This window comes from Anser cygnoides, chromosome 15 (genome assembly GCF_040182565.1).
Source record: "Anser cygnoides isolate HZ-2024a breed goose chromosome 15, Taihu_goose_T2T_genome, whole genome shotgun sequence".
Classification (NCBI taxonomy): Eukaryota; Metazoa; Chordata; class Aves; order Anseriformes; family Anatidae; genus Anser; species Anser cygnoides.
This window is the reverse complement of record NC_089887.1, coordinates 1,797,210-1,823,346: the sequence shown is the minus strand read 5'-3', so window position 1 is coordinate 1,823,346 and position 26,137 is coordinate 1,797,210. Positions and strand designations below refer to the sequence as shown.

General features: G+C 57.7%; 1 protein-coding gene across 1 annotated transcript in view; it reads right to left on the bottom strand.

Annotated features, from left to right (window-relative positions):
- Positions 1–13,561: 13,561 nt before the first annotated feature.
- The window catches only part of HS3ST6 (heparan sulfate-glucosamine 3-sulfotransferase 6), a 30,392-nt gene continuing 17,816 nt past the window's right edge, over positions 13,562–26,137 (bottom strand). Inside the window, exon 2 of the mRNA XM_066977727.1 lies at positions 13,562–14,309. Coding sequence (XP_066833828.1) covers positions 13,691–14,309 — 619 coding nt within the window. The 3' untranslated portion in view covers positions 13,562–13,690. The remainder of the gene's footprint in view (positions 14,310–26,137) is intronic.

The following is a 26,137-nucleotide window of genomic DNA, read 5'->3' as shown; positions in this document are numbered from 1 at the left end:
ACTGGCTTGGCAAGGCACTTCATATCTAACAAGAGTTTATTCTATTCTTTTGAATTTGTTCTCGTCTTGCTGTACATTAGTATTTCCTTTTCTGGAGCTTGCCTGTATGATCGCTGTCCCAGTTCACATGGCTCACTAATGTACTTAACTACCCGTTTATGAAATGAAAGGGGAAATTGGCACTTGTGTGCGTAAATACTGGAGGCCAAATGTGTCCCTGCTGCAGCTCCGCTGCAGAGGGTCGAGTTGGACTGGAGATGAACGCAGAGACAAAGGGGCAGCCATCCCCACGTGGATGAAAGCCCATCTCACTGGTCCTGGTGTCTGCTGGATAAAGCCACAGCCTCAGCAGCAGCAGGGACCTTGCGGAAAATTGGGTTGGACGTGAGCAAGGAGTTTGTGGCTTTCAGCGTTCAGTTCTTTTTCAGTTCAGGCCAGGCATCTTCCTCTCTCTTCCCTGCTCCTCGTAAGAGAAACAGCATGTAGAAATAACATGCAGCCCTGCCAGCCTGCTTCCATTGCGAATCCCCCGCTCCCCTCTTGTTGGGCTCCTTTCTCAGCCAAACTCGACGGGGACACCAACGTGGAGGCTACCTCCACCGAGGAAGCTAAGGGACATTTAAGATTCAAAAAACAAGTCCAATGGAAGTGTGGATCCAGCAAGGAGTGTGCTAAAGCAAAAAATTTCTCCCAGGGAGTCACTGGGACCGCTGGTGTGCTTTGCACTAAGCACATATGTGAGTGCTTTGCTGAACCGTGGCCAAATGCAGTTCTTCTTTATGACTGCGGGCCAGATCCTGTAGCACTGAGTAACGCCGATGAGTAACATTCATTCACACAAGTGGTCTCTGTGGAGAAGGGCTGCCAAGTCCTGGCCCTGTATGATTTTCTCTTGAGCAAGCAGCCAGAGCAGAGCTCCATATGGCAACGCCAGTTCCTCACTCAGCAGCTTGCCTGCTGCCAGCTCCGTGGTGGAAACACCCCAGTGAGGTAGAAACGTTCCAGCTTAACCTCCGTGCTACAATTACCTTTAAAAAACTGCCAGATGAATTCCTTAAAATTCTTCCAGGGAGTTTCTACCTGATGCGGCTCTGTGTACGACCATGGCCAGTGACGCTCTCCTGGGCAGCGCCCGAGCTCTTCCTGGGGGAAGGTATCTCCCAGGGCTTGTCCACAGGGTCTCATCTCTCAGCACCCAGCTTCCTGGTGGCCCAGCACATTCTGAGGCCGCTGCAGATGTGCTGGGCTAGCAGGACAGGACTCTTACGCTCCTCTTCAACACATCCCTAACGTGGAGCCTAAGCTGGTGCAGGGACACATCTCTGTGATGGTGCTTTCCAGTTGCTGCAGACACAGGAGGGATTTTAGGAGGGTCATGAGAGTGGCTGGGGTCGTGGTACAGAAATAGACACCTCATCCCACCGTGCAGCCATCATGCATTAAAACTCTTGCTCCAAGAGAGTGAAAATTGGGCACAGCTGAATGGGAAACCTCCCCCCACGTTCATCTCAGCATGCTCCCAGAAGCTGCAGGGCTCTGACACCTCGCCTCTGGAGATGTTCTGGTCAAATGCACAGAGGAGGTGCTGCCCTTCCCCAGCACCCCTGAGTGCCCACGGGGGAGATGCCCGACTTGGCCAGCCCCGTTGCAGCAAGGACAACGTCCAACCAACCTCCGCTCCCTGCCTCTTGGGGGGGGGCACATGAAAAACATCCACCTGCAGCCCCAGGCTGGGCACACCCTGAGGCTCTTCCCGAGGGCTGACAGCAGCCGCAGCAACCAGCCCTTCCCACCACAGAGACATGGCCCACACCAGCCCCAGCACCTGCTGGACCAGCCACAGGGACCCTCCACATGCTGTGGGGACCCTGCGGTAGAAAACAACAGCCACCCACCCAGGAACCCGCACATGTCCCGGGTTCTCCCCAGCCTTCACCACCCCCTCGTCCAAGAGCCATGCGTGCGATCACCGGTGAAGGTCCTGAACAGGGACCGACATTTCGTTAAGGTCTCCAATGATACTGGGCAGAGTGCCGAGGAGATGGACCTGCCAGAAATGATCGGCAGCACTCGGAGAGGAGCAGGGCTCTTGCGTCCCTTGTCACCAGCAGCTGCTCCCAGTTACCTCCGACACATCCCTCGGTGCCATCGCCCTCCTCGTGGGGGCTGAGCACACAGCAAGGCTGGGGTGAAAAAGCACAACAATACCCAAGCATTAGGCGTTACCCAGGCAGGATCGGGCCCCACCGAGGCCAGCAGCAAGCTTGGGTAATGCTTACGGAGACTTTCTGCATCGCCGCACCCTCAGCCTCTGTAGCATGTGCTGTTACTGCCAAATCAATACGTGAGACTTCTTGGTAAATAATTGTGTCAGTGGGATGTTAATGGTGCACAGTGCTCGTGGTGTCAAGACTTCTTTTTTTTTTGTCAGCAAAGCAAAGTCATTCATTTTTCTCCCCCTTCCCCCTCCATGAGCCTTCCGAAACGCACAAAATGGGCTCCAGACCCACCTCCTACAAGGAAATGAGAACCAGCCCCGGAGGATCACCCAGCAAGAAGCCTCTGTTCGGAGATCTGACGCCTCTTCAAAGCTGGGGGAGCAAATGTGCTCCTACCTCCGCTGATTTATGAAGAACGTCTGCGTCACCGATGCGGGGGAAACGGTTAAACGCTACCAGAGGGAAGGGGAGCCGGGCGCTCGCGGCCTGTGCTTGGGGGCTGCACTGCATAGCCAACTATTTATTATGCTTTGTTTCCATATAATTAGCTCTATATTACATTCGGGAGGAAAACAAACAGCCTGGTGGCTGCGGCACATGCTGCTGGGTTGTGTGCCCCTACCAAAACAAACACTGGTGTGCCCCAGCCGGAGCGCCACAATGGCAGGCGGGGCGTGCCAAAGGCAGCTCTGAAATCGCACACAGCAGCAGCCAGCCCAGGTCCCCACGTGTGAGGGGACTCGGGGAAAGCAGGTGGCTCTCCCCTGCTGGCAGGAGATGCCCAGTATCGCCTCTGACACAGGGAAGCCAGCACACGGCTCCTCTGCCTGCCCGCAATCAGCTGGAAAGGCTTGGTTAAACGGGGGCAGAGCTGCACAAAGCTGCTCCTCCTCCCTTCCCTCTGTGTTGGGAAATTCAGGGTGTAAATTGCTCGCTTTGTTTTTAATTTCTGCTGATGCCCCGACATTATTTATGCTCTTGAAATACACCAGTAGGCACAAATATAGCACTTCATTCATGAAATACATCCTACTACCTATGCTAATTATCAATCGCAGCAGTAAATAACTCCAACAGGCACAATTTTCCAAATGAGTAGAGGACGTGGCTGAAGGCTGCCCATATGCCAGGGCCGGCAGGATTGCACCAGCAGGGCCGGTGAAGCAGCTCCTGAAATGCTCTTTTTTCACACAAAGCAAAGCCAAAAAGGCCAGCGCAGCCCCGGGTGGGTGACAGTGACAGCTGTGCCCTGCGCTGGCACAGGGCTTCCAGCCAGCCCGGCTAGTGCTGGGGGGACATCCATGGGGAAAGAGGACGCAGCCTGCCCTGGGATGCTCCCAATTAATGCCAGAAGGATAGGGACGGCCAAAAGGTAACCACTCTGCCCTGTCCAAGGGACACGCAGCCACACCAGGAGCTGGTTCCCACAGTACCACGCACTCCAGGAGAGCCCAGAGGCCACTGCAAGAAATAAAAGGTCTCTATGAGAATTTTTTTTTTTGGTTTGATTTGACCATGCTGGAGAAGAGGAAGGCAGTACATAGCCCTGTGTATAAGCAGTTGCTTGATTAGCATAGTTAATGCCTGTAGAATTTATTCAATGTCTGAATTCTTGCACTTTTTCCAGGGAAAAGGCAACGGGGAAATCTGCATAACACCATCCATGCAGAACTGTGTCTCAGCTGTCCCAAGTATTTCCCTGGAAGCCCTCTCTACCCTCCAGTAAGAAAAGGGACCCAGGAAAGCCAAGTGCTAGGCTGGATAGATTTAGGGTTGCTATACTGGGACCCATTTACCTTGGCTCAAAGGTGAAGCAGCACCATCCTCAAGGACAAAAGCTTAACAAGTGGGAGGATCTGAAGCAGACCTTGACCTAGTCTCAGTCACGTAGCTGCACCAAGCCAGGCGAGGTTGATTTATGGCAGCAAGAAGGCAGTTTCAGAGGCACCCAGAGCATGCCCACCCCCCCAGCACCTCACAGCACCCCCGGCTCATCGCTGCAGGACGGGGCTGCTGCAGCAGCACCCCCAGCGGTGCTGCCAGCTCTGGCCGTGCTCATCCCGGTTCATTCTGGGGCAGTGTGTGTGGGCAGGGTGGTACACAGCGTGAAACAACAGGGTGCTTTCAGCAGCTCTAGCATTCACCCCGGGGCGAGCGTGATACCCAGGCAGCCTCTCACCAGGGCTCGGCTCCTTCCAGTTTAGCTGGTCCCTGTTCCAGAGGGCTGAGCACGGTCTGAGGCACCGAGGAGACCAAAGTGGGATCCCCGGCTGCAGGAAGCACAAACCCACGGCCTCAGGGGGTTAAAACCCACGTGGTGCCCAGCAGGAGCGTGGTGGCAGGATGCCCCGCAGCATCCAGTGCTGCCAGAAGTCGCCGCATCCAGGCAAGTCCCCACTGCGCGCTGCTGCCTGCGCACACCAAAGCTCTTTGCCTCCCCTGGGATCCCCCAGACGTCCTCTCCTGCTCCTCAGAGGGAGGCAGACAGCAGCAGACCCCCACCAGCCCCACTTCCGAAGCTATCCTCAAACAACACCTGCCCATTCCCACCGCTGAGAAACCTTTCGCATTTTCCCGAGGAGCTGCAACAACCCCAGCCTCCTGCAGAGCCCCCAGCTCGCTGCCAGGGCTGAGCCCCCGCTGCCGGGGATGCTCCTGTGCGCCCGGGGCAGGCGGAGACCAGCACCCGCTGCGCTCCCCAGCCCTGCAGATAGCCAGGGGAGCCGCTTCACCTTGGCTCCCTCCCCAGCCAAGAGCCGTTTGCCAAGCTCAGGCTTGGATCTAGCGATAGACTTTTGTGCTCTGGCTCGTAGATCCTGAAAACAAGAGCTTTAATCATTGCTTGCTTTTATGTGCCGAGAGCCAAAATTGTCTTGTTAAATACAGTAAGCGATCAGTGCTCGCAGTAAAGAACATTTCAATGACGGCTTGTGTGGGTAATTATTTCAGGCTTGCCTTTCTTCCCCTCTTGAGAAAAATTACGGAATGTGGAAATTATTGCGAAGCCTCTCTGGACCTCGAGCCTGTTCTGCTGTCTGCAGGCGCTCACTCCAGGCAGCTGCAGCGACGTCTGTGTGCCTGGCCGGGCACGCTCCTGCTCACTGCTGGGCACAGGAATCGGTCCCTGGGCAGCTGGCACCAGGACCATGTCCCCTGCCAGCAGCTACAAGAGGCGCCTTGAGCTCAGATAGGTCTAAATGACCCTGATTGTCCTAGAGGCAATAGGAGGCTCTGCTGTACCAGCCTTGTCCTGCCTTGTGCCCAAGCTCAGCACATCAGCACAGCCCAGAAAACATTGATTTATTGTTTTTTCCTACCACTGCATCCCTGAGCAGCCTTCAAGCCATGCTTGGGAACCTTTGTCTCACCCTTTTCTCCCAGCGCTTCTCTTTCAGCCCCGTTTAACATTACAGTATTAAAGTTTCCTCTTAGCTTTTATTGTGATTTTTTTTTTCCAAAGATTAAGTAGCACAGAGGAAGGTGAGGCAGCCCTGGCACAAACAATGTCACTAGAGCCAGCAGAGCGGGCAGGCTTGAACCAGAAGCATTGCAGTGAGACCAGGGTATGCAGCAGCCACGAGGAAGAGGAGGAGGATAGTGCTCAGCTGTCCCGTTGCTCATCCCCAGCTTTGATCGAGGGACAATTGTGGGGCTGGGAGAGCAAGCCGCAGCGATGCTGCCTGCTCCAGCAGCCGGGGGCTGTTTTGTGGAAAGTTCCTTTTTCCAGCATTCTGATCAAAATATCCCTGGCTGCTCACTCACAGCCAGGGTGGTGCAGGGGGCTGCATCGCTTCCCGCTCTGCAAACACAGCCCTGGGGAGTCGCAGCACGAACACTTCTGTGCAGGTTTAGGTGCAAAACAATCTCCCCCCAGCTGGCAGGTGGGCAAAAAGCTCATTTCTTTGAGTTTACTGCAGATGGGAGAAATGGGGCAGAGCCATTAGCTCGAGCAGGGGCCCTGTCATCACCCTGCGGACAGGCAGGGCTGAATGGCACAGCTCCATCACCCCATGGAGGGAACAGCGTGAAAACTGCAGCAGAAAGGGCCCCTCAATACATTTTTCCCCCTCTGCGACCAGACCAAGATCAGAGCAGAAGCCTTCCAGGGAGGACTCTTAACACATGGCTGCATCTCCACGTGTAAAACCTGCTGTGCTGGCAGATCCGAAGGCAGCGCAGCACCAGGTGCAAGGAGCCTGCAGAGAGGGGCTGAGCACCGTCAGCAAAAGCAGATGTGCCCCGTGGTGGGCACAGCCCCACGGCACCAGCCCGAGAGCAGCTGGGCACAGAGAGGCACCCTGGCTCTGCCTGACCCGCTCGGCACAACATGAGCAGCTGCACCCCAGGGGAGGCTGCAGGACACAGGGCAGGCTGCTGCTGGATTTGGGGTCTTTGAGGCGATACAAAACCATCCGTGCAGCCACGGGTACAGCAGACCAGCAGGATTTGCCTGCTACCAGTGTTCACGCACCCGCACCGTGACCACCTTGTTGGACAGGCGAGCTCCTGCACTGCAGTCGTTACCTGGCTCCAGTGCAGCTGGGACCTCTCTGCCTGTCCCCGAAGGCTCCCCCCAGCCCCAGGGCTGGCTCCTGCACCCACCCCAGAGCCAGACCCAGCTCTCCCAGTCCCCCCAGCACCCCAGGCTTTGCACTCCAGGTGCAAGACCACATCCTTCCCTCCCAGCACCGCCATCCCCCAGTGTGCTCCTCCACACCAGAGCCCCGAGTCTCCCGGGACACCACAGAAGCTGCACTGAAGACATTTGTGTGCTCCCCATCCCCTCCACCCACGCACGGCCCCGCTCCTCAGCCCCGTTTGCCGGGAAGGCGTGGGGGGGGGACGCGGCACCCGAGCAGAGCCAACAGGAAGGGAGGCACTCCTGAGGAGCACTGCTTCTAAACCACTCCAATATGGCAAGGCAATGGTAACCAGCTGGGAGAACGCTTTAAAGACCCTTAATTAAAGGCTGGCTGTTGCACAAGCCCCTTTTCCCATCCCCACAGGAGCCTTTCCCAGTTTCCCAGCCTCTCCCCCGCTGCCCTCCATCCCCTGCACTTCCCCGCCGCCGCCTGCCAGCAGCGTGCTGGGGCGCTCAGCCCCCGCAGGCAAGGGAAGCTCGTACTCACAGCACAAGGGGGAAAAGTGAAATATTCTGTGATTTTCAGGCGTGGATGGAGGCAGCAGCCGCCTGCCGTGCAAAGCTGGCGTGGCCATACCAACTGGGTGCTGGGACCATCAGCTTCGTCATCTTGCTGTGCTCTGCACCACTCCTCACCCCCCACGGTAAACCAGGGGAAAATGGGGCTGGATGAGGCCCTCCAGCTCCATCACTTGCCTCTAACACCAGAATCCAGCTGCAGCATCACTTGGTGCCATGGCTCGAGGCAGCCCCGATGGCTGCAGCTTCCCCGCTCCTTCCCCTGCCCTGCTCTGTGTCCCCCAGGCGGTGGCACTGCCCGGTCCCACGTGTCCCCCTGTGCCCACACCTGTGGGAAGTGATGGGGGGTACACAACAAAGGCCTGGGGCTCGCCTCCCGTGGGGCAGAGCTTGCTAGAAAGACCCCAATTCATTCCTTCTATTGATATAAATTGATGGATTAAGCTAGGCACTGCAGGGCTGTTTCTAATCAACGCTCCCCAAAGCTGTTGTGCTGCCAAGGGAAAGCGCTCAGCCTGTGCGAGGGCGCAGAGCCCAGCGGGGCCGTGCTGCCTCTGGCCGGGGTCTGGCCCCTCACCCACCGCGACCACTGGGGGAAAAGGGACGCCACGAGCCAGGGAGCCCATCCTCTTCCAGGGGGATGACCCCGAGCACCCCTGAGCGAGGTCACCGAAGCATTTAAACGTGCCCCGAGATGGAGCTAAATCCCCGCAGGAGGAGGCTGGGACTGGCACTGCTCCTGGTTGAACGCACAGGCAAGATTTAAGATCTGAGCAGAGAAGCAGCTTGGACTTTCAAAATAGCTCAAAGAAAACGTGTTTTGCCCCAAGAAAAGCAAATAAGCTCGGTCGAGCTGGTTTCCTCACAGCAGTGCCACCATTTACACGCCTTTCACGCTTGCTCTCTAGAGCTGTGGGGGATGTGGGGGGGGGGCTCCAGCCCTCGCTTGCAGCAGGACCCCCAGACACTTGCGGTGGGGACGTGCCAGCAGCGTGCCCTGTCCCAGTTTGAACAGGAACTGATCCCAGCAGGTTGCTCCCAGATAAATCATTTGGTTAATTATTTCAGTAAGCAACAACTTTCCTAAAAGCACTTAGCTGCCTGCTCGCTCGCTTCCAGAGAGGCTGAGCACAAAGGCAGCGTTTGTCTCACCCTAATTCCAACTAACCCAGGGAATAACCTCACCCACGGTCGGGGCACAGGTTGAGCCAAAGCAGCCCAGCTCCCTCGGGGCTGGAGGTGAGCGCCATGCTCTCTGTTTGCTTTGCACACCCGCGATGCTGGCTGCACCTGGTGGTGCCTGTGCCCACATGTGTGATGCAGGCTGCACTTCACATGGCTTGGAAGCCACCGCAGGGCACGTGGTTGCAATTACAGCGGCCTCTGCCTCGGCGTGGGCATTCTCTTTTCTATTGGGGAATGTGGCATGAGATTGTTCCATGTGTTGAGATTATGTCAGGATGGAAAACAAAGCAGCAGGCAAGGGAGCTGGCAGGGAAGGCAGGGTGCTCTGAGGGGATGCATGGCCTTGTGAGGGCTCCCCTCTGTGCTGGGTGGGTAGCTTCAGCCCTCCCTGCTCCACCTTTACGTGTATTTGAGTTCTGGTAGACCCAAACCCCATCGCTGCCCCCATCACACACTAACGGTGCACCAGCAGCCCTGGGGTGAGTGCTCAAACCCCCAGGGAGCAGCAGGACTGCCCCACGGGACAGGGGCAGCTCCTCTCACAGACCTCGGGCACAAACACGGGAAACCTCACAGACGCCCAGGCACCCAGAGGTGCTCCCTGCCCATCGCTGTGAGCAGCCACACTGCCCCATCCCCAAACCCTGCCGGGGCAAGCTGCCCTACACGCAGCACCAAGCACAGCCGGCCTTCTGCCCCCCTTACCGGGCACATCCTTCCCCGATCCAGGACACCTCCTCTGCCCCCTGCACAGCTGGGGCAGATCCTGCAGCAAGGAACCAGCCTCCTTACCTCCTGCATTTATAGCCCGCAGGTGCACAGGACCCCAGCAGCACCAGCCCCACCTGGGAACGCAGCCCCACACGCTGCAGCGGGCAGGGAGCGGGCAGATGGGGGCGTTTTCAGGGAAAAGCATGGCTTTCCTTGTCAAAGGTTATAAAATGTGTTCCCAGGGCACACCGAGATGACAAGTGTAATTGCAAATCAGCTCTCCTGGATCTCCAGACCTACACAAAGGCTGGAAAGTTTTAATTACTTCCTTGTGGAGCTTTTTTTTTTTTTTTTTTCTTCCTCTTCTCTCCTCCTAAATTTGGAATAAAAGACGAAGAAAAATGCGTACATAAAAATTTTGGAAAGCTCTTGCAACCCTGCTCTTCCTGGCGTATGCAGCAGCTGGGACAGATGGGGAGGCCCAGGGCACAGGAACAGCAACACTTTGGAGAGTTACTTTTAAAAACAAAAATTGGTTTAGAAATGGGAACTGCTTAACTGAGACTGGGAACAAAACTTCTTTTCGCACTTGGCAGCCAAGGATTCTTCTGTGGATTTCCATCCCCCTCTTGCTCTGGCACTTCCCCCGTTTAACATCCACTGGGACCTGGTACCCAAAAGGCATTTCTGCAGCTCTGGCAGCAGAGGAACTTTGCATCCTCCCCGGATTGAGCAGACATGGACATGTAGCTCAGAAGTGCCTTCCCCGAGCAAGAGCCAGCAGTGCTCTGGGGAACGATAGCTGCCGGTGCGCTCCTGGGGTCTCAAGCACAGACTTCCAGCACCTGCCATCCTGTGGGAAAAACATCATCTTCCAAACTCCTGGTCTTTAGCAATCTGAGATAGACATAAAGAAGGAAAAAAGTCACAAACACACCCACACGGAGCTGTTTTCCCTCCCCAGTCCACACCAGCACCACGCAAGGAGACATGAACACAGCTCTGCCTATAACTTTATTCCATCCCAGCCTGGCAGTGGCAGCAGCTTCTCCACCGCCTCCAGCCCACGTCCACGGGCTGATCCTGGTGTGTACAGAGGGCATTGCAACGGGGGGCTCAGCTCACCTTTCCTTAAGAGCCCACCTGAGATCTGCTGCATAAACTCTACCAAAGAAGCCAAAATAAAGAGGCAGTTTCTCTTTCTCGGCTCTTGGTGCACACAGGGTGTTGTGCCTCCACCAAGGTGGGAGCTGACACTTTGAGAAAATCTGATTTTTCAAAAAATCTGACTTTTCAAAAAAATCTCCTTTTTTAATTAGGTCAGTGCTGCCAAAGGCCGTTTCTCCTCTGGATGGACATGGGACATGCTGCACCAGCACGCGGTGGGCTCCCCGTCCTGCTGATGGTCGGCACCCGCCTGGCCGTGGGGAAGGACACGGCACAGGGCCACCACGGCTCCGATAACAGCTCCGACTCGCCCATCTCATCTTGGCTTTCACCAGTGATCGTCACCTGCCCTCAGCAGTCTGGAGTTCCCCAGCTTAGGGCTAAAACCGTGCGCACGCAGAGAGGCCACCAGTGCACCACCAGCGCAGCACGATGGATGCTTCAGGCTGGTCCTTCTGCCGGACACATTGCCCCAACACCATCATGGGACCCCGTTGCCTTGTGCCATGGACAGCACCGATTTCCTGAGCTGGTGCCAACCTAAAGCACGGCACGGTGGAGAAGTGCCTGGTGACCACAGGGGATTTCAAGCAATCGCTGCTCTCAGAGCGAGATCCGGGCGATTTCATCCCGGGCACCTTCCCCCTGCCTGTCCAAGGCCACTTTTATTGTCTTGATGTGATGAAGTGCGGGCTTCACCTGGACAGACCCACAAGTGGCTCCTCTCGGAGGCAATGAATACAAATACTTGACCTCATGAGCCGTGGGGCAGCAATTAGTTTAAGCAGGGGGTTTGTGTAACACTTCAAAAGTCTTAATCCGTGCGGTCAGCCCTGGCACGGTATTTGCCAGAACCTATTGAGTAGTCTTAATGAGTCTGCAAAGCAAGCTTTCAATACATTTTGGGTCGCTTCAGATGCTTTAAATGGCATAGTCTATATGGTATTGTGTGGCTTTAGAAAGGCCCGGGCTTTAAAAAAGTATGGCTCCCTTTCACAGGACAGACAGAAACCATCTTTAGAGCCGGGACCCTTAGCGTTTTGCATATCAATACGGCTCGGGCTGAATGCAGTCACTCAGCTGGGAAATAGGATCACTATCAGCGTTTCCAGGCTTTCACAGGCACTTGGGAAACTTTAAAGCCCTTCGTGGAGAATAATTTGGTCGAATATCGTGGCTGGAAACAAAACCTCGGCCGGCAGAGCGCGGTCCCTCGCGCCGAGCTCGCGGGGCGCTACGGCAGGAGCCGCGTCCGGCCTTCATCTCCTGTTTCTGCTTCTTCAAAACTTCCCCAGTTCCTGCCTTAGAAGCCCACGGGCTTGTGCACCACAGCCCCGGCATCTTCAGCTGCTGCGGAGCTGCTCACGGATGCTCGCAGGGATGGACACACGGAGAGCCGGTGGTGCTCTGCCCGCAGGAACGGGCAGCTGTACGCGTCCGGTTCCCACATCACGTCAATCCCACTCGTGTCACTCGTCCCGTGCGTGTCGCTTGTCCTGGCATCGACCGGACGAGCCCAGGGGCTGAAAGGGGCAAACGTGCTGACCGCACACCGGCACGGAAAGTACGTGCCGGCTCCAGGGGGCATGAAGAGTGTCCCGGCAGCCGGGACACGGGAATGGGGAGAGCTGCGTGGGGCAAGGCACAAGGTGCCGGCGTAAAACAGCGAGGGAAGGCTCCCCTGCCTGCCGTGCATCCCAGGACAAGCGGTACCCTCCGCATCCATCGCCCCCATGCAGTGGCGGAGGTGCTGAGCGGTTCAGAAGGGAAGGCGGCGTGGAGGGACAGCCAGCGCGGGGATGCGGCACGAGGGGCAAACCACAGCCAAAGCCTATTTGCAAACAATGCGGGGCCCGAGGGCCCTTGAAAACACGTAATTAGCTCATTAAAGAAACAAATACAAGTCACTAATAAGATATTAAAGGTTAATTAAATGTTTTCCCCATATTTAATTAAGGGAAAACTAGTTAATTCAGACTAAACTAATTTCTGCAGCCTCCCATGATAGCTCTCTGTGGCTGCAGATTTCAAAATCTATTGAGATAATTGAACCCAAAGGTCAGAGTTTGGGGCTTTTGTTTGCTCTGCTTGGGTGAATCTGGGGAAGCAGGGATTTTTATCCTACGGGTAAGAAATGCCCCGCTTCATCATCTGGCTTACTCGAAGAGCATAGGAAGGTATGTGATACACAGCTCCCCGTCCCCGGCCCCAAATCTGGCACTTATTCCAAACTACCACCGTTAGTTGTTGTCCTTAACTAGGGAATTCCTTCAGACGATTCCCAGTCTGCAGAAAACACCCCGTGCTTTGGGTTTGCTGCTTTTGCCAGCCTCAGCCCCACGGCAGCCGGCGGCTGGCCCCAGTGTGGATGATTGCCTGAACGCAGCCCCCTGGGCTGGGAAGGGGCTGCGAGCACAGCTGAGCACCCACCGTGCCCCGGCACCAGCACCCCTTTTTTCCCTCTTTTTTTATTTTTTTTTTGCACATAGGATTGTTTCAGCAGAGGGGATCTGCACCCAGAGCTTTTTCAGTCTTGACCAACACTACCAAACTATCTCACCACGTCCAGGAACAGCACGGCTCCGTATTTAGCATTTTGGTTTTAACAACACTTCCATCAACAGAACGTGGAAACTGGGGAAAATCGGTGCAGGGAGGAGCAAGCTCATCGCAGTCACCTTCACAGCCCTCCTCCCACAGATCTCACCTTTAGATATGAAAACCAGACGAGGAACTGATGGGAAGCACAGAGGCTGACCTTGCAACCAGCAAGGAGGGAAAAAGCAGCTGCCATCAACTGTCGCAAACATGTACCTATAATTTATAGTCTAAGGCTTGACACTGCTCACAGTAAAATCAGTGGGTAACCCTCTGAAGGAAGCACAGGGGCTCACACGTTATTAAATAGAAGTTATTTTTGCCACCTCCCTTGCTGGAATGGGCACAGGCAGAAGCCCCAGGGCAGGAGCAGCCCAGCCCCGGCTGCGTGCCCCAGGGCTGGTTGGCCCCCGGCGCTCGCACGCCCGTGCACCCACACCCTCCCTCTCGCCACCAGCACGGCCACAGTTAACATAGATTAGCAAGATTTATATGGAAGAATATTTAATCTGGTCAGGGGGAGAGGGGTCATCTGTGTTTTTATTTCTTAAATATTTCTCTCTACTCCGGAAGGGTCCGTTTCTGGCCGGAAAAGGTCCGATATAAATTAGAACGAAGGGAGGAGGCTGCTGGTGGCCCCGCGCACGGCTCAGTCCCACCCGAAGTCCTGCCCTGTCATCTGGTAAAACTTCATGTTGAAAGGTCTGTAAAACTCCTGCAGGCGCTGCACCACCTGCCCGTCGATTTTGGGGTGCGGCCGCCCCTTGGACTTCCCCAGGCAGCGGGGCTTGCTGCTGCCCTCCGGCTTCTTCAGGCAGGGAAAGCCCTTGGTCTCGTTGAAATAGAAATGCTTGTCCGTCACCACCCTCTTGAGACCCAGAAAGTCCTGGACGCGGCCCATCTCCCCCGCCGGGTCGCTGACGAGCCGCTCCCCGCTGACGAAGAGGAATTTGGAGAGGGGGAAGTACCGCAGCCAGTTGTCCAGGTGCTTGGCGTAGATCCCGATCCTCACCGCGCTCCAGCTCGTGTCGATCAGCCCCGTGCTGACGTTTTTGAAGGCCAGGGCCTGGAAGCTGGGGATGGTGGGGTTTTTGGAGAGCGTCTGCGTGTAGTCCGAGATGGCGCGGGTGACGGGGTTGCGCACCACCACGATCAGCTTGGTGTCCCGCGACATGTTGTAGATGCGCCGCGGAGCCTCCTTGGTGACGAAGTAGCTGGGGGTCTTCTCCATCGTGATCTGCCCCTCCAGCGTCCGCGGCATCAGGCTCCTGGGGAGAGAAAGGGGCACGGTCAGGGCTGGCGGCTGCGTGACCCTGCCCCGTCACACCCCGTCGGTCACCTCCTCGTCCTCAGACCCCTTCCTCGGAGCCCCCCTGACCAGCTCGCCCCTCTCGGTCCCCCCAGGCCTGTCCCCAGGAAGGGGTTCCCCATCGCTGCCCTGTTCACACCCCACCGCCTGTCCCAGCTTGAGACTGGGGAGGAACGACAGCTCAGTGGGACGCTGCAGGAGAGGTTCCTTAGAGCACCTCGTGCAGGGAACCCGACTAAAAGCGACCCAGCTGCCGGGGTTAAAAGCCCCCGAGAGCCCTGCAGGGTCGAGGTGCCGGTGTGATGCACGGTGTGGAACCCTCCCACACAGCACCCTGGTGCCGACGCAGGACCTGCCCCAAACCAGGACCATGCAGAGGCCCCCCTGTGCCGTGCCTGTTCCCACACGGGGACATTTTTTGTCCTGGCCACGCCACAGAGCACACCAACTGCAGATGCTCACACGCTCCGTAGGGTTGCAAAGAGAAAAGAGGAGGAGAGGTAAGCCTTGACGTGGGTGTGGGCGCCCATTTGGGCGGGCAAAGGGATGAAGGGGTAACCTGGGGGCCTGGCACAGCCCCAGCCCCCGGCCCTGGCAGCAGGGATGAGCACCCTGGGGGGCTAAGTCCGGCCACCTCGAATCCAACCCAACCGGGATGCAGAAGCCCACCAAGGCTCCCACCTCCTCCAGACAGCAAGCAGTTAAGGCCAGAAAAAGACTGTTTCCTTTAAAAAAAAAAAAGAGGCAGAAAACCTCTCAGGGCCCAGGCATTGTGTTGTGTAAAATTCGCTGCCCTGATTGTTCCCTTGTGCACTTTAATGAGGCATTAATTGCTGGAGAAATTACCCAGGCATGTCATAGGCATGTCACCCCATGGGCTGAGGGCTCAGGGGGGCTGCGGCAGGGTGCCCCCCTGCACCAGCACAGCACCTGCCCTGAGCCCCCCATGTCCCCCTTCTTCTCGGGGGTGGACACGTCCCCTCCGGGCAGCCGGTGAAGAAGGGGCTTGGTTTGTGCAGGACTGAGCCCACAGCGGGGTCACCTCGGAGCTGCCCGGTGCCCGCCCCAGCAGGGACAGGGAGGGATGGGGTGGCTGGCTTCTAGAGGCTGGCTTAGTACGTGGGGAATGACCAAACCACTTCTTCTGAAGCAGGAAGTGCCCATCCACCCGCACACACGAATACAGAAGCACAGCCCCCCCCCCCCAAGGGCAGGTGCTATTTTACAGAGGCACCCGGCAGTGACACGGCGCGCAGGAGGTGCTGAGCGGGTGCCTGCGTTCATCCAGCAAACGCACGGCCACCTCCCCACACCAAGACTGCCCGGCCCCAAATGCCAACCGTGGTCAGGGATAAAAAACCCCACGGGCAATCCCCCCCCGTGCTGCTGGAGCTGGCAGCGCTCTGGGGATGCTGATGGCTCTGCCCGGACCCGGTGGCACCGCTGGGCCGTGCCTGGTCCCCAGGCGGGGACACGCAGCAGCCTGGGCCACGCTGCCGGCACGCCGGGGCTCTGCCCAGCAGCACGTGGTCCTTATGTAATGGGAAGAGGCTTGAGGTTTGGGGAGGTTTTTTCCCCTGGACGCAGGAAAGAACACTTTATTAAAAGCATTTGCGAGCAACGCTGGGCTCCGCACAACTCCGTCCCCCGAACGAGAGGCGAAGCCACTTGCGGCTTTATTTTGTTGGATTTTTTTGGACAGCGACAGCACTCAGAGCCACCTCTCGTCCCCAGCCTCACCGGCCACCAGCAGCGGCGGGGCAGCCTGCACAGCCTGCACAGCTGGCTGGAGAAGCTCCTGCCCGGCAGGTCGTTGCGTTCCCCTGTACCTGTAACCCCAAACACATCCCAAACCCAAGCCCACGATGCCACTTTAGAGCTGGTTGGGGGATGATGGACACAGGCACCTCCAGCCCAGCTCCTGGCCAGCCGTGTCCCCGAATGTCCCCAAAGTGCCTGCGCTTCCTTGGGACGCCGCTGGTGTTTCTGCGCAGGAGAACGACTTCCCACGTGCTGCTCCAGCTCTCAGCACACATGGGCTTAAGACCTAAATCCGTCACTGTCCCCAGTGTGCAACAAAATGCTCGTTATGCAACATTTGGGAGGACGCCCTCTGAGATGCCGGAGAGCCCACGTTACACTGAAATACCGCTTTCCTCAGTCTGTGCTCCACAAGCAGGTGCTGGTTTGACCTGAACTCAAGTTCTGCTCTGCTTTTGTTAGAGGCAGAGCTTTGAACCTGCTGCAGCCGCCACCACCGAGCTCCCTGGGCCATCAGCGGGGATGCCCTGAGCCATCTGCACCCATCCTGGCATCCGCAACCCTAAAAACTGATCATTTCTTACAGCACGTGAATAGCAAATTGAAAGAAAAGAAGAAAGGAGGAGACCCAGACTGCTAGGCCAGGTGGGTTTTACCTCCAGGTACAGCGCAGTGCGCCTGGGTGGCCACAGAAAAAAGTTAACGGAAGGTAGGGTTTTGAGAAAAAAATCACTAAAACATTTAAAGTTCCCAGATCTTCTGTGCCAACACATGCCGCTCCATCTGTGCTGCCAGGGGTTATTTCTAGGAAAAAAATAAAATAAAAATACATCCCTGCCCAGAGCTCTCCCTGCGGACTGGGGGGCCAGGTCCACCAAAACAGGACAGGTGCCTGGGCCCCACCTGACCCCCACCCTGCCGCGGTGATCGTGAGGAATGATGCCAGCCTGGACACCCCAAGAGAAGCCTTTCCAGAAATACCTTCCAAAAGCTGCTTTATGCCCTCTCCTTCCCCGCAGGAGGGCAGCCAGGGCTGACAAGCGGGGTGACACATGCCTGACACCACCGGTGCCTTCCCCGCACGCGTCCTGCCCACCAGGGGCTTGTCAGCACGCAGGAGCAACCCAGCTTTAATTAAAGCCAACCACGCCCTCCTTAGGCTTAAGGAAAATTTAATTAAAGTAGAATTTTTAATAAAAGCCCACACCGAGGCAGGGATTCCCAACTCCACACCACCGGAGCAGCAGCGAGGGCTGCACAAGGGATGCGGGGACCGTCCCTGCTGGGGACAGCGATGCCCCACGCAGACCCCCAGGGCCATAAGCAAAGCCCCTGCACGGCAGCGCTACCACGGACCCTCCACGGGGCTCCAGCACCTCTCCGGTTTTGTTGGTGCTCAGAGAATGTTAGGAACGATGGCTGCCAAACAACTGCACGACATGTATCTTCTGCACAGCTCCGGCACACGGATTCCCGGCTACCTACGAGATAATTACGCTATTTCACATTTTCATTAACTCCCTAAGAATTACCCCAGTTAATTATTGATAAGCTCTGCCTGCCTCCGGATCTGGCTAAAACCAGCAAATGAAGGGCAGGGCTCCTGTTGTGCTCCACTTTAGCAAAAGCACTGGAAACTTTAAACTTGGAGCTAATTCTTGTTGACCTTGAGGTTGCTCCTTGGGCGCACCAAGCACTGCCCAAGGGAACGCGGCATCGCGACGGGGGAGCACCCGGCAGCCTTCGATGGAAGTTGTATTTCGAGAGAGACCACGCGCCCAGGAGGAGGGATAAAAGTCCTGCTTCTCTATTAAGCCGATAAATTTCAATTTTTGATAAGTATCGAGATGACTGGCACTTGAAAGGCAGCGGAAACAAGATTTCCTGTGTGGAGACGTACAAGACGTGGAGATGTACAAAATGTGCCGCGGGGTGCTGGCACATGGGGCTGTCGGTCCCTGGTGGCTGAGGCACGCTGCCGAACCTGCCTGGGACGGCACAGCTCTCATAGCCAGGGGGAAACTGCGGGTTAAGGCTGTGCTCCCGGGGGCCCTCACTTAGATTAATTACCTCCTCTCCTGAGGTAGCGAGGTGCAGTAAGTCACAGCCCTGATAGCAATGCAGAAAGCTGCACGAAATACAGATTAACAGCCATAGCAGGCAGGTAATCAGAGCAGACTTCAAAAACCCGGGCCGACATAACTTCCCAGGGTTAATTGGTTGAGGATTCCTCAGCTCCGGGATGGTTTTGCCGGAGACGGAGGAGAACTCATCCCAGGAACGGGCTGAGTGTAAAGTAATGGATGCGCCTGCCCGGGACAAGCTCGCTGATAAGGAAGGCTCCAGCCCGACAGCCTCCCACGGGTGATGCCAGGCAGCATCCTCGGCACGGCCCAGCCCGTGCCAGGAGTGAACAACGGCCCCGAAACCCAGAAAAACCACGGACGTGGGTGATGGGGGCAGCTGGACCAGGCCTTGCAGGTCCTGCATTATCACCCACCCCGTGGAAGGGAAAAGGGGGAACAAAACCTCCCCATTATTATTAAAAAAACGAGCACTGACAAAAAAAAAAAAAAAAAAAGCCACCGACAAAAGCAAGTGAAAGGCGAGGGGATTTCTGCCGGGGTGGACATGGTTGAGAGCTTTCTGCAGCGCCACAGACAGCGCCTCTTTCAGGGCGCTCAGCCGGGAAGGCGAGGGGTGATGCCGAGGACAAAACCAGCAGGATGGGCGCAGATTAGGGTCGCCTTCCCCAGCCCCGGCCGGTGCAGGCAGGGGGCACGGAGCCGCGGGGACACGGGGGACACGGCACCCCCCGGACAGCAGGGTGACGGCCTGCCCCACGGGCTCACTGGGGCCAGCACCTTTTTGTGCAAATGTAAAACAGTTTGGAACCGGAGAGGGGCGAGGGCCGGGACAGATTTATCCAGACTTACCCTCTGCCCGCAGACACCCCTACCACCCGGATCTGCATATGAATCGCCCCGAAGGCTTATCTCACCCGGCGGGGACAAGGCGGCCTTTGTGGTGGCAGCAGCAGCGGCTATGAAGTTGTTAAACTGGAACCAGTTAGCGATACTCTCAGATACTGGGCTGCTCCGTAAGGCAGCCGGGATAGCGGCACCTCTGCCGGAGAACGGGGCGAGAACACGTTAAGGGCTGGGACATCGCAGGGACAGACCCAGCCGCACGTCCTCGGGCACGGAGCTGCAGCAGGACCACGACTGCCAGGGTTGGATGGGGGCAGCCACACCGGACCCCCAAGTCCCCAAAGCAGCGCCTGTCCCTGCCCTGGTCCCCTCCACCACCTCCTCCCGAAGCATCTGTTGAACCTCCGCACCCCGACAAGCCGCCCGGGAGCAAATTAGGGCCGCGGCCGCGTTTGCTCCTCATTACTGCGCTCTTCCCCTCGCCTTCCCCGTCATCGCCCCCTCGGAGGGGCCGGAGGGGCCGTCATCGCCCCCACCGGCGGGCAGAGCCCCGCGGCGCTTTCCTTCCCCGCCTGCCTCCATTATTTTTGATTCTTTCGCCGATTCAAAAATGTGCAAATGAGGCCACAGCTTCCCAATCGGGCCTGGCCATGAGCTAATTGGCTTTAAGCAGGGAAACCTGAATATGCTAATGGGGGCAGTAACGAGCCCGGGATGCGCCTGGAAGGGGAGCCAAGCCCTCGGCTCACCGATCGGCTGACTCGAGACACGTCAATTAACAACAAGGAAGATAATTTATTAATGCTCCTTTGCATCCCCCCCCCCCCGCCCTCTGCACCTAATTACAGATTGATACAAGAAACAACCCAGAGGTTTGCTCCGTTCAGCCCCCAGCACCCGCAGCGGCCCAGGACCAGGCTGAAGGTGCTGAGCTAACGCAGAGGACCCGCGGCTCCTCCAGCCTCAGCGATGGGTCCCTGCCTGGTGCCACCCGGGCCGGGCAGCAGAAGGGGCTCAGGGAAGAGCCAGGAGCTGGGGAATGTTGTGTTTGGCTTTCCGACCTATTTAGCATCCTGTTCTTGGGGATGTGGAGTGATGGAAAGGGGAGAAGCCTGAGGCAGCATTAGCATTTCTAATCAAGTGGCTGCTTTTACGAGTCACCCGACACCCGGTTATTAGCCCCCGATAAGAAGCAGGGCCGTTTCAGAAGCCATTCAAAAGAATAAATCATGTCCCTTTTGCAGGCTACAAAACCATCCAGCCCTCTGCACACCCCAAGTCTCAAATCCTGGCCATAAGAAGAGGAAAAGGACGTTCGCCCTAACACCATGGGGCAGCTACAGCCCCCCCGGCACGCACGCCTGCTCCCCTCCACCGCACTTCATCTGCACTGGGACCACGCTCATGTTTATGGCTGGGAATTGCAATTATGGGCAGCTCGAGGCCCTGAAGGTTTTTGAGCGATTACGGTGTTTTCTTTCCGTGGTTATTCCAGCGGGGTCATTAAGGCCAAGAGGGCTACTGGTGAATACACCCAACGCATACCATTATGGAGAGCAGAAACCAGAGACAATGCGAGCGCAGCTCTGGCCCCCGAGTGGCAGTGCTGGATGCAGCCGCTCAGCGCAGGGTGGGCAGGGGGTGCTGCACGGGGTGCCCCAAAACAGTCGCTCCTGCTCGCAAGGCCGGCTGCTTGCACACACACGTGCTCCTGCACGTACACCAGACAAGCACTGAGAGCTGGCCGGACGGGGACGAGGATCCAGCAGTGCCACCCCGGGCAGGGCCCTGCAGTGCCACAGCAGCACGGGGACGCCTGCAGCCCGCGGGTGCCACGACCAGAGAGAGACCGGGAGGAAAAAGCTCCTCCGTTCCCTGCGGCACTTCACGTGCAGCGAGCAAAGACGCCTACTGAACATCCACCAGTGCCAAGGCAGCTGGACCCGCTTTTACAGTTACAACGGGTGAAAAACAGAATAGCAACAGGAATCCCCCCCCCCCCCCCCCCAAAAAAAACCACCTCCAGAAAGAGCGGGCAGGCAGGTCACCTGCACGGGGACCGGGGACGCTGCGGGCTCCCTCCGGAGCGGAGCGCGGCCGCAGCGCCGCAATTAGAGCCCTCCCCGGCGGCTGGCTCCCCGCGCCCCGTTGATTCCCGGCCCCGGGGGCGCAGGGACGGCCGGCGGCAGGTGTCTTGCCTGTGACCCGGGTCAGCCGAGGGCTCTGATCTCCAAATGACCCTGCCCAGCAGTGAATATGCGTACCCGCGCTCAAACAGCTTGCAGATGAAGGAGCAGCAGACTGGAGATGATTTATTCAGGAATTAAAGGTTCAGTACCCCTTTTAAAGGCCGAGCCTCGCCACTGTCAGCCTTCATTGCACACAATTAAAGGGGTTAGCTGCCTGGGCCCGCCACGGCCCTCCTCCCTTGCAGGGGAATGAAATAAAACAAAAACAACCCCTCCACACGCCCCCACCGCCCCACAGCCCCATCCTGCAGCGTACAGTTTGGGGCACGACAAGAGATTTGCAAACTCAGCCCACGAATGGTGCTGAGCTCAGGCACGGGACGGTGCTCTCGCTCTGCCTTCTGCAAGGACGGGGAGGTGCAGACCCTCAGGAACGGGTTTTCTCCCCTCTCGCAGAAGGGGAAGATCGGGGCCTCGGTCTCTGCTTGCTATCCCTGGCGCAATCAGCGCAGAGCTCGTTCCAGCAGCACAGCACCAGGGTGCTCAGCACCAGGCGCCCCAGGTCCTGCAGGGTCCCCGCAGCTCCCAGCAGGCAGTGCCTCGCTGTGCCAGGCTGGAATTGCCCTCCAACACCCGAGAGAGGAGATAACAGCAATATCAGGCATTGCCCACGTTGTTTTCTTCCCTTCAGAGTTCGGCGAGCTGACCCGGTGTAACTGCGGGAGGGGAAGCATCGCTCGCGGGCACAACCAGCAGGAATTCAATGAAAAGCTTCCTTCCCTTTATAGCAGAAAAGGAAGAAATCCGCTGCCTGCAGCGGCTGCTGGTAATCTCTTTCTAAGGCAGTAAATTTTCCTGCAGCTACCCCAGCAAGTAATCCAGCAGATTATTACACCTTTCAGTGAAATCAGCCGTTTAAATACGCTCTCCCCTGGCCGTGCATCTTATGTTTTACGACCGGCTGAAGATACCCGACGGGCCGGCTGAGAGCAGTGAAACAAAAATTATGCTCCGCTGCAAACTGAGCGGAGGCACCGGTGACAAATCTTATGCCTCCGGTAACCGGGTCCTTGGGCGCTCTAATAAATAAGGAAAATTTCCTCTTAAAACTCGGCGGGGCTGCCAGGCTTGGGGCTGTGCATCACCACCGTGAGACGCCCAGGGGAGAGCAGGAGGGCAGCACGAAGCGCAGGGGGGGGCACGCACCCCAGGTGGGCAAAGCACAGCCAGAGTTTACAAAATCTTTGCTTACAATTACAAATAAAATAACACGCATATCAGTTTTGACTAAAGTATCCTCTTGCAGCAATGGGCTGATCCTTCCTGGCTTCAAGAAGGAAATAAAAAGACCACAAAATCTCAGTTTTTCAGCTTTAAAGTTGCACGGTTCGTGTCTCCCACCCGAGTCCTGCTTGCACCCCAGCTCTTGCCGGGTAGCCCAGGACAGGGCCGGCAGCTCCCACATAAACGGGAATTCCCCAGCATCCTGATGCCAAAGCAGGTGAAAGGAAAGCAGGCGTGCACCAAGAGCCAGCCCCGGGCACGCAGGGAAAAAACAGAGGGGAGCGCATCCCTCCCACGGCACCGCTCATGGGTTAACCTCTCCCTGCAGCATCGGCTGCCCTTGGGAGGGGAAAGACAAAAAAAAAAACACGCCGATTTCCCTATAATTTTGCAATTCTGCCTGCGGGGCCTTGGGGCACTGCACGCCCACGAGCCTCACTGAGCAGCTGCAATAGGGGGACAAAAAAGGGGCAAAATCCTCAAATGTGCTGGGTGTGCCCGTCCCGCAGCAGCACAGGGTGCGGCCGCCACGGCTCCCTCCGCGGCCCCGGCATCGCCGCAGGTGCGGGACCAGCGGGAGCGCAGGCGAGGGAGGAAGAAAGGAGGAATTCACACGTGTCTGCCAGAGCGAGACCTTCCTGCCGGCCGCTGCACCGACAGATGCTTTGATTTGATCAGCAGATGCTGACGAGGCATCAAGACAAGTCCCCCGAGCCATGAATAATTTCGCTGCCTTCGTGTTTATTTGATCTCAGCGTGGGGCTGGCCGGCGCTGCCGCCCCATCCGGCGCTCTGCGCCCCGCTGGGGCTGGGAAGGGTGCTGGGTGCTCTTCCCCCGTGCACCTGCACCTCCTGCACGGCTGGGGGGGCACGGGGAGCATGGCATGAACATAACTGAGCCCAGCGTTTATTTATTCTTAATTTCTCCTTTTACATGGATAGAAATGGGAACTCTGAACCCGAGCAGAGGGCGGAGGCTCTGCACCAGGGCCACCAGGTTCTGTTGCAATCACCCAGTCAATGCTCGGTAGAGCGCAATGAATGCATTTCTGAGTAACTAAGCGGCCACAGCCCGCCGTGGTATGGCACAGATCCACCCACCCGAGGCAGCCTCCGGACCACAGCACCCAGGGAAGCGACGGCCAGGGCTGGGCAGCGGTGCAGGACCGCAGCCAGGCCAAGGCAGCACGAGGAAAATGCTGTGGGCAGAAGGGATGGAGAACAACCCTCACCGAGGTCTCCCCGAGATGCTATCAGCTCCTCTCTGGGCGGCTTTGGGTCAGCGTGGGGCCACCTGCAGCACATGCAACCCTCACTGTGACACGGCCGAGCATCGGATGGGGACAGGGGGTGTGGGGGGGACAGCATCTCCAGCCACGAGCAGCCCCCGTCCCGCAGGGCCCTCACCGCCAGCCACTGCAGGTGGGGAGCATGCCCTGGGACTACCCAGAAATGCAAGCATTGGCAGGGAAAATAAGGATAAAAGAAATGTGCAGGTGGCCGCAGGTGCAGCCCCGCACATGGGACGCAGCGGCAGTGTCCCCGGTCCCTGTGCAGAGCCCGGCGCAAGCGGGCGTTCTCCTCCTCAGGATGAAACCGCTCCGTGAAACATGAGCAGGCTCCGGAGACGGGTTAGCTAATCTGGTGTGGAAAAGCTGTCAGATTTGGCCAAGGGACAGAGCCAGCTTTATTTATTTTTTAACGCAGTGGGTGGTGTGGGGAAGGCTGCTTGGAAGCTTCGTTCAGGGTTAAAAAAAAAAAAAAAAAAAGACAAAAAGACACAAGACCTGCCTCTTCAGCAGGTTCCCTCCTAATGCCTAAGGGAGGCCAGGCCGGCCTGCAGCTGGGAACCGCTGCGTGCACAAAAAGCCAGGGGGAAACAACCCGGGTGGGTGCCCAGAGGCTCGTGGCCAGGGAGCACGGCAGTGAGGGCCCATCTCGCTCCTCGCCCAGCCACGGACAGCAGCTCTTCTCCGTGACACAGGACCGGGGTCTCAGAACACATCCGCGCTGGTCCAGGGCTTCCCCAGGGCTTGGAAGCCCAAGGCACGATCTTACGGGCCCTGTGTTAAACCTGCACACCCTGACCGAGGACCCTGGGTCCTACGCCAGTAGGTAAACCATAAGCAGTAAAAGCTGCTCACACCATCTGTATTTTCAACTGAGCAAATTCAATTGCTTTAACTGATGTGATTTTAGTACAATTACACTGCCCACAGCACCTTCAGCGTCCAGTCCAGAACTGCAGCAGGGGGATGTGACGAGTTAGAAGTCAAAGAAGCTACCAGTGAGGTGAGAGCCTGCCCGCTGCCGTAGGAGCGATGCCCTCCCACCACCAGCGTGCCAGTTTTGCACGTGGCAACTCCACCGGTTCCACTTCACGGAGACTTCTGCAGAAATGCTCTCCCGGCTCGGCTTCCCGCTGCTGAACAAGCGCTGGTCCTGTTCGAAGCTGCAGGTTCAAGCTAACCGCCAGCCGCTCTGAAACGCATCCAGAACTGTCTCATTTCTACCTACGAAAACATAAATCAGTCCTCGCTCCTGGACCGCAGCCAGGCCTGAGGTCTGCGGCGAAGCCTTTGGGATCCATCGGGAAAGTTTCCCGCGACAGCTTTAAGCTCTTTTGGCCAGATCCACAAAGGTATTTGGGAACCTAACGCTCACGGAGATCGCCGGTACCTGAGCACCCAAATCCCCCCAGGAAGGTGATCTCCGGCAGGCAGCCGCCCCGGCCTTCCTGAGAACACCACGGAGCGCCGCGTTGGGTTTTGAAGCAGAAGCTGAGCCGGTGCCTCGCTTTGCCCTGTGCTTCCACGTCCCCCGGCCCTCTGCATCCCCAGCTTGCTGGCCAGCATCCCCGCGCACAAGGGACCGCGTGCCCCAAACCCATCTGCCACTGCACCCCCGTCCCCGGCGGCGACGGGCAGCAGGACGGGGCAGGAAGCCAGGAGACCACAACGGCCGGGTGCTGCTGCCAGCAGCTTCCACAGCCCACACCGGAGCCCGAGCTGTAGGACTCGGCCCAAGGGAGGAAGGGCACCACATCGGTGCAATTACCTGGGTTACGCACATCTCCGCGGGTGCCTGCCGTGCCCACCGCCAGGCTGGGTTCGGTAGCTGGCAGATGAGCAGCACCAGCTGCGGCTCCGGCTCTCGGCGGGGCACGGAGCAGGTGTGGGAGCAGCCCCGCGAGCGGCTGCGGTGCGGGGAACCGGGGCTGCTCGCCCATGGGGGGAGGCAGCAATGCCGCAGCTGCGCACAGGCAGGGGGTGCACGGAGACGCGGCGGTGCCCCCCCCAGGCGTCTCCCCAGTGATGCCCCCGACACCTCGAGCAGGCGACGGCGTGGCTGCTGCATCCTCCCCGTTTGTGAGAAGGGCATCGGTGCTGCGGGTCGGAGCCTCTGGCCCTGGCTGTGGGTTCAACAAGGGAAGCTTTGAGTTAAGCCCTCACCCCATAACAGTCCCTGACCCTGCACCCAGGCAGACCCTGCGCCCTGCAGAGCCCGCGCTACCTGTGCGAGGGTTCGCAACAGCTCAGGGCTCGTGGGGCTCGTGTCCCCTCCCCGCCTCTGTCAGCGACAAACAATCCCATCCGGGCTGCCTGGTGCTGCTCTCGGGCAGA